The sequence below is a fragment of the Chelmon rostratus genome, chromosome 15, assembly GCF_017976325.1.
Source record: "Chelmon rostratus isolate fCheRos1 chromosome 15, fCheRos1.pri, whole genome shotgun sequence".
NCBI classification, from domain to species: domain Eukaryota; kingdom Metazoa; phylum Chordata; class Actinopteri; order Chaetodontiformes; family Chaetodontidae; genus Chelmon; species Chelmon rostratus.
This window is the reverse complement of record NC_055672.1, coordinates 21768927-21779501: the sequence shown is the minus strand read 5'-3', so window position 1 is coordinate 21779501 and position 10575 is coordinate 21768927. Positions and strand designations below refer to the sequence as shown.

At 41.6% G+C, this 10575-nt stretch overlaps 1 protein-coding gene across 6 annotated transcripts in view; it reads left to right on the top strand.

Annotated features, from left to right (window-relative positions):
- Window positions 1–13: 13 nt before the first annotated feature.
- Window positions 14–10575, top strand: part of ralgapa1 (Ral GTPase activating protein catalytic subunit alpha 1) — a 65830-nt gene continuing 55268 nt past the window's right edge. For 5 of the 6 annotated variants that reach the window (XM_041954606.1, XM_041954601.1, XM_041954607.1 and 2 more), the window contains exons 1-14: window positions 14–402; window positions 3573–3683; window positions 3830–3879; window positions 4560–4617; window positions 5080–5123; window positions 5326–5503; window positions 5656–5771; window positions 6706–6844; window positions 6983–7191; window positions 7852–8175; window positions 8329–8508; window positions 9181–9252; window positions 9399–9547; window positions 9738–9861. In XM_041954606.1, the coding sequence (XP_041810540.1) occupies window positions 297–402; window positions 3573–3683; window positions 3830–3879; window positions 4560–4617; window positions 5080–5123; window positions 5326–5503; window positions 5656–5771; window positions 6706–6844; window positions 6983–7191; window positions 7852–8175; window positions 8329–8508; window positions 9181–9252; window positions 9399–9547; window positions 9738–9861 (1860 nt within the window). In that variant the 5' untranslated portion in view covers window positions 14–296. The remainder of the gene's footprint in view (window positions 403–3572; window positions 3684–3829; window positions 3880–4559; window positions 4618–5079; window positions 5124–5325; window positions 5504–5655; window positions 5772–6705; window positions 6845–6982; window positions 7192–7851; window positions 8176–8328; window positions 8509–9180; window positions 9253–9398; window positions 9548–9737; window positions 9862–10575) is intronic. The other variant, XM_041954602.1, reaches the window with a different exon arrangement.

The window sequence follows — 10575 nt, the reverse complement described above, 5'->3', positions numbered from 1 at the left end:
CTTTAGGCTGCGGACTGTTGTGGAAGGGAGGTGCGATGGATGGATGCTTTGCCCCGCTACGTTTTTCATATTTGTCTTAGTTTAAACAGAATGCGCCTTCTCCGGAAAAATTTACCCCTTGATATACTCCGCGCTGTTGCGGAGGGCTGCTAGCGCAGCATTAATAAATGACCCAGAAGCAGCGTTTTTTCGTTATAGTTTGAAGATAAACGCTAGCTGAGGCTGTTTAAGTAGCTACAGAGCTAGCCCCTCCTTGCTGTCTGCCATCGCATTCTTGTGTGTCTTCTGCCCCAGGAATGTTCTCCAAAAAGCCTCATGGGGACGTTAAAAAATCAACACAGAAAGTGTTGGACCCAAAGAAGGACGTGTTGACGAGGCTGAAGCATCTCAGAATAGTCATAGGTAAGTTAAAAATCATTACTAATCAGTTAACAGGTTAGCTTCTACGTACCAGTCTATGTACATAGGAAATGCCACACCAAACTCATTTCGAAAATCACGAAATTCAAAGCTGCTCTACATGTAAACAAAGACACAGCGTTTTTCTAACAAACTTTAGCGTTATTTCCTATTTTTACTGTCCACTGACGAATTCGGCATCTCGGCTTAAGTCCGTAGCAAAGCAATATGTCACTTACTATATGTTTCTATATTCGTTAATCTTTAAAGTTGTTGCTCTTTTTTGTTTCGCTCAGAAGGACTATGACAGGCAGTATTAGTCTTGTGCATGCGGGCTAAAACTGAAAGATGCTTAACGGTAACTGAGTCTAGCTGTATCCGCTGTCAACAACGTCTAACGAGTTAGGGTAGCTTAAGACGTGCGTAAGTACCAATTCCATTACATTGTCAGATTTTTGAATGGAGTTTGACTTGTTCTACATCGAGGGAAATTGGAGCTTATGTTTTTACTGCCGTGTGAGAACATGTGTATGAAGCCGACTGCTTAAGATTTAAGCACAGTGATTCTGTATGCTGTTAGCTAGGCTGTTGTGATTTCTCCAGGGGTGATGGTGAAAGACCTGGGGTGTAAGAAATGCTGGGTGTTTTGTTGATGTTGTTTTAACATGTGTGTAGATGTGTGGGAGAAAAGGGAGGATGACAGGGTAATGGTGTGTGTTTATGTTTGTTTGTTTGTGTGTGTGTGTGTGTGTGTGTGTGTGTGTGTGTGTGTCTTTCACTGACACACGCTTGCTCTCGCACATGTACACACCCACACACACTGACCGGAGAGGGAAACTGCCTGCACTATTTCCTCTCTCTGTGTCTATACAGTAGCCCAACTTCCTGTTTCTATTGTTAGAGCTACTGGGCTCTGTGTTAGTGTGTATGTGCGTGGGACAGAGAGAGAAAGGGGTGTGCCCCCTGCCTGTGCTCTATGGGGAACACAAAACCTTGATAAAATCACAGAGACAGGCAAACACAAACACACTTGTTAGAGAAGGAATGCTCAGACAGCTTAACAATAGCTAACCACACAGTTTTAATGGTCATGGTGCCAGTACACCACTTGAAGAAAATGCACATGGGCACCATTAGTTGCAGCATTGATGAGAATTGATAACTGGAGCAATGCCACTTTAGAGAGCAAGTAGGCTAAATAAAATACCTTGCAGCAAGAATTACTCTCCCATGTTGTTTATGTAACCATCATTCTCATGAAAACTGATTTTGATTACCAGTTTTCCTCACACTCAAACAGGACCCTCCCTGGAAAAGTGTTTTGTAGGAAACAGAGAGTGAGCACTAAGAGTGTTGCTTTAAAGTTTTGTAACAGAACAGTTTATATCTGTTCTGACGGAAGTGTTTAACAAGAGGCTATTTAATAGTTTTGCAGTTCCTTTGATGCAGTCAAGTTATTAAGTAACTGCTTCCCAGCCCTGCTTGGCCCCATTGTTGATATCAGACCAAAAAAACAAATAGTTGGCCTTACAGTTGTGTTTAGGACACTGACTAAACCCTGACTACATTTATATGGTGGTTAATGATCAAGCTATTGTGTAAATAAGGTAGTATTGTGTTTTACAAGCTATTTAGCCCAGTCCATTTAATTACTGAAGATGCTGCATCAATATCACATTACAAGTTCAGAATTTTCTGCCATTAATAGCAGTCAAACACCGCCTTTCTGTTCCTACTATGGTGGTCCCCCGCTTGTCTTAACTTAAATGTGAGTTATTCAATGAAGGCAATGCAAGACACAGTTTTAATGACATTTTCTTATTCAGAGTATATTTGTAGTCTGGGTAACACACAAACCTGACCGTTATGGAAACCTCAGAGTAAAGCTGGCAATTTTTATAGATTAGTGGTTCGTACTTGTTGACTGTGACGTAGAACAACAGGTAAATGAAGCTCTGGTCGTTGTGGACTGAGCCAAAGTAATATTCAGCGCTGCTACCCAATATTGCAGTGTCAAAGCATGTAAAGAGTGATTAAGTAATGTGCAATGAGTTAAAAATAGCTGAATGAAATAGCTTTTGTACATCATCTTATGAGATGACGTGTGCAGTCAGGTAGTGTTTAAAATGGCAGTCCCCAGTGGAAAAGATAGAAAACCACTCAGCTAGTCCACTAAGACCTTACAAGGGCAACCACTATGTCATAGAACACAAACAGCCTCTGTGTGTGTGTGTGTGTGTCTGTGTCTGTGTCTGTGTCTGTGTCTGTGTCTGTCTGTCTGTCTGTCTTTGCATTGCGCCCGTGTGACAGAGTTTAGCTTTAAGACCTAATCTAAACAAACCCAGAGACCATCACCAGAGGCTTTTCTGAGTGTGTTTATCTGTGCATGTGCTTGTGTGTGTGAAAGTGCATAGCCTAATGCCCTACATACTTCTGTATTTCTTTCAGTTTTGACTCTGAACTGTCGTGGTGGTGTATTCTCAGTATGAGCGTGTGTTTTATCTCTGTATCTGAGTCAGTGTGTCTCCTTCCTAATGATCGCCAGTGTTGCTGAAATTCAGTCCGGGACGCAAATGTAAACTTCCCATGCTGTAGAGCCATTTATCTGAAACTGTAGCTGGGACCTAGACTGGCTGTGAGTTTCTTCTACTGCATATTTAGAGAACACAGACCTGTAGTGAGGTTACATTACTCAAACTCATACTTCCTGTGATGAAAATTCAGAAATGTGTGGTTTTCAGACAGGTTTTTTTTTCCCTTTTTCTCATAGATGTGTTAAGACTTCTGAGTCTAAAGCATTTAGACTGACAATGAACAGAGAATTTAATTGTCCATTTCAGAATCACATTACTGATATATTTCTTGTGAAATTGGTTCCCTGTCCTCTGATGTTTTTATTGCCATATTTTATTTCGTTGTTGTATTTTTCTCTGACTGAAAACAGTTGTTAGATTGAACAGAGGGGCGTGTGTGGTCAAGTTGAGGTGAGGTATGATGACGAGGATATCATAGAACCAGATTGAGTGTTGGACGCTGTTTTCAGTGCCAAGAAAGTTCACATTTCTGGAGGAATCGAGGACAAGCTTGCTGACAGTTTTGCTTTCTCCTGCGTGTGTGTGTTTGTGTGTGCATGTGTTTGTTAAATCAGCTTTATTTCCCTTCTAATTTTCCAGAAAATGCAGAACCATCAGAGCTCAAGCATTTCTTCGACTTGAACTACTCCCATATCTACTATGTCTTCTTTGAGAACTTTGTCACCATTGAGGTCAGCCTCAGGCAAAAAGGTACGTTTTCCTCACAGTCATTGTCAAGAACCAAACATTTACGATGAGCTCTGATTGGTCAGCTTTCAAAGGTAGAAATAAAGCAATGTGTCATCGCTTTAAAGCCATATCATTGTGCTTTCTTAAAGCGAATGTGTGTGTTTCAGGTCACAAGTCTCAGAGGGAGGAGCTGGACTCCATCCTCTTCATCTTTGAGGTAATAAAATATTATTTCACGTACCACGCATTTTTCCCAATGTCCCACTCAATGCGGCATGGCTACAGAATGGAAGTTTTCTTTGTTTGTGATTCCTGGTGCTCTGACTTTCTGTAGGTGGTCTTGGTCACTAACACAGCAACCAGCTGGCACTGCCCTCAAACTAAGACCACATTTAGCAACACTCATAACTCAGTGGTGGTGCTTAGAGTGGCCATGATAAGATATCAGAGACAGTATGTGTGTGTTCCTGACCCCCATCTGGCCCTTTCTGCTTCCATGCTTTCAGTTCAAAATAAGGCTGCACAAGTCCAGTCACTACTTGGATAAAATAATGTGTTTAATATAGGTTTTCTAGGAGTGGGGTTAGGTATTAGTTCAAATAAGAGCTGGACAATAATACAGGTTTATAGAATAATTGATCACTTATAAATGTCATCATGAGTTAAAGGTATTCATGTAGCAGTTTTTCCCATCATTGAATTGTCTTCATCCAGTGAACAACCAACCAACCAGTGAATCTTAATCATTAACTATTATCAAGATAAATGGGACAGTTTATCCCTATGCAGTAGAGTTTAGGGTAATTCTTCCATTCCTAGTTGAAAGGCCAAATATTTAAAACTTGTACACATGTAAGTCAAAAATGTTGAAACCAATAATACTTTTTTTTTCTCCAGAAAATCCTCCAGCTCCTGCCAGAGAGAATCCAGAGCCGATGGCAGTTCCACAGCATCGGTAACTCACACAAACCCTTTCTTGAAAAACATGTTACAGCCGATCTTCTTCATGTGCGCAGCAGATCAGATTGTCCCTGCAAACTACGTGTTATTGAATCAGGTTTAACCAGTTTTAAACAGTGCAGCCACTCACGTGATAGATTATTTCTTTTAATGTCAAAGACCAGCCAGCACCAAAACTTTGCAAAGGGAAGAATTCATGGCATGGTGCAGTGAAGCTGTTGTCCTCTTGTTCTGCATCTAGGCTGAGGCTGTCAAACTCTTTATCTTCATTTAGACCCCTAAGGACAAATGGCCTTTTTTTCCCGGTATGAGGCCTATATGAGTTCATCAGGTCGAATTTTTTCCCATTTAGATGTTTTTAAAGTCAACTTTTAATGTTACCAGAGCTGGCCAACCTTAAATTACTTTCACTGTGTACTGTTAGAAATGTCCAGGCTGACATGTCTTTCTCTCTCAGGGCTGATCCTCAAGAAGCTGTTGCACACTGGGAACTCTCTGAAGGTACTGCTCTGGTTCGCTGATAACTCTGTGTCAACCTGTCAGTCAGCGCCTCGATTCTAATCCTCCCACCTCCTAAGGGGATGTTTATAGCCTTCTCTTCTCTTCTCTTCTGTTTTCTTCTCTTCTCTTCTCTTCTGTTCTGTTCTGTTCTCTTCTCTTCTCTTCTCTTGGTTCATCTCTCCCTCTCTAATCTACTCTGTAGATCCGTCGTGAAGGTGTGCGCTTGTTCTTGCTGTGGATGCAGGCATTACAGAGTAATGCAGAGCGGGAGCAGCTCTGCATGTTTGCCTGTTTGATTCCTGGCTTCCCAGCTCCACTCTGCCATGGGACGCCACGCACCCTGGACACTCTGATCAACCCACCACTGAGTTTAACAGAGAGTTAGTAAAAGGAACACACACACACACACACACACACACACACACACACACACACACACAATGTATACAAATGAGTACAATGTATTAGACAAACTGCAACAGATTTTGCAGTATTCATCGAAATATTAAATCCTCCTGCTTTTCCCCTGCAGCTCAAGTTACCCCAGAAGAGATCACTCCACTGGTTCCTCCCCAGTCAGGTGACAAGAACCAGGAAGACCTCACAGCTTACTTTTTAGAAGCTCTACTCAAATACATGGTAAACCAGGTATTATCATTATTTCTTACTAACACAGCTAATACTACATCATTATGCTTTTGCTGATGTTGCGATGTCCTACTAATGCCACTAATGCAAAATATATGGGAGAAACCAGGTGTTAGGTCTGTCATTTACTGACATTATCATATACAGAAACTTGATGGTAGATGAATTATTGATGTAACCCCTGCCTGGTATCACTAACTTCAGGCTCCAGAGTAACGTCTCTCTCCACTGTCCCAGAACCGTCCCGAAAAAACAATTTTAACCATACCAGAGTGAATGTGAACCAAAATCCCATCCGAATGTTGTTTCTTTACTTTTTTATTAGCCCTGTTAGCTGTTCGCTCCATTATCCAAACACACTGCAGGACACAACATGTTCCTGCTGATTTCATCACAGATTTGTTGTAACCACAAAAAAGGACTATCAGGGAAAAAATCAGGATTGTGTCGATAGTGAGTTTACGGCATCCTCTCAGATTTGAATGCATCAGAGACGCAGGGCGCGTACCTAGCACATCACTGTGAACCAAAACATGATGGAATCAACTACAGTGATATGTGATAGTAACTATAGGAGCCGCATACATATCAAGAAAACTCCCTTTTGTCCAGGTTGTGTTCGGGGATGATCTCTGTTGGTCCCAAACATATTTTCTATCATCCCCGGGGCAACAGGATGCTTTTGGTCTTGAGCCCTGCTAACTTCTTCAAATACTAATTTCTTCCCTTATCGACACATAAAGGCTTTGTTCTTGCACCCTTCTTGGTGCTATCACACACATAGGCAATGCAGTCATACACACACTGATAGCATTCTCTCCTAAAACAATGGTGCTCATCTCCACTTCACACTATTTTGTGTGCAATGCTCTGTTTGTAACACACCCTCGTTTGTTTTTCTGTTTTTGTGTGTGTGTCTTTGTTTGTCCACCAGGCCAAGTCTCTTGAGTGGCGTTGTAAAGACAACCATGAGCGTGGCTTCAGCTTCCTCTTTGGTCACTTCAGGAAGTTTTACCTTCCTCACATCTTTCCCAACTTTGCCATGGAAACCAGCCTCTACAACCCAATACTGGGTCAGTTGCATTCAGTCTACTGGATATTGTAAATCTAGTTGCTCATTGTACCACATGTTGTATTATTGTAAGCACATAAACAGATTTTTTAAAAGAAAAGAGAAAATAGACTCTGAAGATTTTCCTCTTTCCCTGCAGATGTGCCTCCGATGCGTCCGAAGCCCTACTACAGCGTGGTGCGCCGGGAGCAAGATGGCGGTGAAACATTGTACTGCACCAAGGAGAGCTTCCTTCAGGCCCGAGTCATCTTCATCCGCTGGCTGGTTTCCTTCTGGCTTGAGCCACGACCCAACACACAGACTCACATCCCAGGAACAGAGGGAGAGAACGTCCCAAAGAACATACAGGTGACAAGCACATACTGTGGTTTTGCAATAGATAGGGTCTGTGTTCTTATTGTTGATTCATCTGCAGATTATTTTCTCGACCAATGAACTACTTGTTTTTCTGTGAAATTGTGACAAATGTCCATTGCATCTGAAGATTTCCAAGATGACGTCTTCAGATGTTTTGTCCAACCAACCAACAGTCCAAAACCTTGAAATATTCTGTTTTTTAATTGTAGCAGACAAAGGAAAACAGGAAATAATCACTTTGGAGAAACTGGAACCAGAGAATTTTGTCCTTTCTTTCTTCAAAAATGACTCAGGATTAATTAGTCGATTGGAGTAGCTGATCAACAAATTGATTAACCAAGTAATTGTTGGAGCTCTAGTGATATGTGAGCTCCTGTTTTTTAAGAGGACATCACATCCTGTTGCACAGAGGGTTTATCCTGACAAATTCCTCCTGGACTTCAGGTGATTAAAACAGCAAATGTAAAATATTGACGTGAAAAGCCAAAAAGATATTAAATGAAAATGAAATGTTCCAGAACGCCAGAATGTGCTTAACTAACAACATGAGAAAATGTTACTGAGGAACTCTTCACAAATGTTTATATAGGACATTATTTTCTGATTTGTATTTATTTTCTTGCCTTGTAAAACTCAAATTCTCACCTCCAGCGAGCAGCAGCCGGACTGGCAGCTCGCTCTGCGGGCAGCTCCGACGACAGCGGTGGACGGGGGATTCGGTCCGACAGCCACCTGGAAGGTAGTGGATGCTCATCTGGACCCGGCGCAGGCAGCATGGGGATATCTGGGGGCCCAGGGGCTGGGGGTGAGCCTGAACAAAGCCACTCCAACACATCAACATTGACAGAGAGGGAGCCCAGCTCTTCCTCACTCTGCTCCATGGATGAAGAGCAGCTGACTGACATGGAGGTAGTGAGGAGAGTACTGACCAGCTCCAGAACCAACGTTAACTTCATCACTGAGATCTTTAGACAGGTGAAGTAGGAATAACTTGAATTTCAGGAGACTGTTATGTGGGTAGTTTTAAAGCTATCTCTTTTTGAGATGCTTTAAATCACATAATAGTCATTGCAGTGTATGTTGTGCATTATTACCTGTTAATATTTATGTCTCTCTCTACCAATGTAGGCATTTCTTCTTCCCATGTGCGAAGCTGCTGCAATGCGTAAAGTGGTCCGTGTTTACCAGGAGTGGATCTCCATGGAGGACAGGCCAGTGTTTATGAAGGAGCCAGAGGAGGGCCCCTATCCCATAGCCACAGGTGGCAGTCTGGATTCAGGCTCTCAGCTTGGAGATAAGGAGGATGAGGTGAGGAAGTACCTGAGATCCCTCTGGCCATTTACACACCATCAGTGTATGTCCACTAAACATGGACTAAAGGTGTTGTGCAACACTATGGAAGAATCCCTACAGCGATACCTTTTGTTAAAGAGAAAGATCCTGTTTTTGTTTAACCAGAAACAGCCGTTGTATCACTCTCACCAAAGCCATCACACTCCATTTATGGAAACATACATTCTATCATCATAAAATACACTTCATTTCACACTTGACTTCAACAGATTTTTCAAGGGGAAAAGAAACGGTAATCACCAGAAACCCTGGGTAGGCTGTGTGAACAGATCTTTAAATAATGATTTACTATGTCAGCTGAACTAGTCTGACCAGCTCACTCACAGGGATTTTGATAGTCAGTCTCATAGAAAAAGGTTTTATTACTGGGCAGGGCTTCATATTATGAATCCTGGCCTTGGAACAGTGTATTCTGGGCTGTACTGTGCCGTACCGATCCTGTATTTTTACATTGTGCTTTTCAGTCACTCCGATTTCAAATGGGACCCTTTTCCTCAAATTTATTAGTAACAGGAAATATTTGTTTGGGAATTAGAGAATGTGTATGTTGCCTGTATATTTTTAGGCAATTTTACTAACTTTAATTGTGTGTGTGCATGTGTGTGTGTGTTTTTTTCTTTCCCTCAGGGAATGAACAAGGTGATTGACAGTGAATTGCTGGAGTACAGCGTTCATGCTGGAGTTCAGACTACGCTACAGGTATGGTCCTCACACACTTAAAATATCTCTGTACATTTCATGTGTACACACAAAAGTCTCACTGAGACATTGATACTTTACCTTGCAGAATCATCCGCAATGTGGACCAATTTTTACATCCCAACTGTTCTCTGTCTCCTTTTCAGGTATTCATCACCCACTCCTCCAACGTTTTTCTACTGGAGCCAGCAAATGACATCAAGATCCTTTTGGAGGAACATGTTGATATGTGCAAGCGAGTCCTGAACATCTACCGCAGCCTTGTCATGCATGAGACCATGGACCAGAAAACATGGTAAATAAAAAGGAAAAGAAGAACACACACACACACACACACACACACACACACACACACACACACACAATAAACAATAATCCTTGTTACTGTGGACTGGGAGACAACAGTCATCAAGATAAATTTCAGTAAAATAAAAAAAAAAAAAAAGTTCCATCACATTTGCTTGCTTTTGATGTTCTCTTTGAAGGGAGCAGGTCTTACTGGTTCTGCTGAGGGTGACTGAGTCGGTGATGAAAAGACCTCCATCCATCATGCCCCAGGGCAAGAAGAACAACACACTGTCAGGCAGACTGGCTGGACCTATTTTTCAGGTACATTTCTATCACTATATCAAACTGTCAAACTGGATATTTTTTCATGGGTACCAAACATACAGTCTTGAACTGTAGCAATATTATCTGCGTAACAGAAGGAAACCAAGTTGTCTCTATGCTATATAGAATAATGAATGAATGGACACGGCTACTGCTTTAAACTACTCCCCTCTAACAAGGCCATTATTGCCACAATATTTTTTTACAATGTAAAGATTATGTTCATGGATGCTTTAGGAATAATACCAAATGGTATTGAATAAGGCAAATCATATCCAGCAGCCTTCGTATCAAAGCCAGTGATTTGGTTGGCTACATGTCCATATCAAGAAAGCAACAGATACAGGCAGCAGTACCAGGCTAGGCAGCTAGCAAGTATGATATTTTACAGTGATCTTATCCATACCTTTAGGTAAATAAGAAAAAATCATAAGAAAAATGATTTGTATTGAACAGAAATGGCTACACATTGAGCCTGATCCTATCTATCTATCTGTATTATAAAGAGCATAGCAGCAACTTCTCTCCTGTGGCCTGTTTACAGCTAAATAATTAATTTTGGCATTCAGACAGAGGAAGGAAGTTCCCACCTTTAAGCAGTGGCTCAAAGAACTGACCAATAGCCTTCACCATGAAAAAACAAGGTTCTCTCTAAAGAATAGAGAATCACAATTTAATTTGATCTGGCTGCCCCTCTTCTGTTCCCTGAGA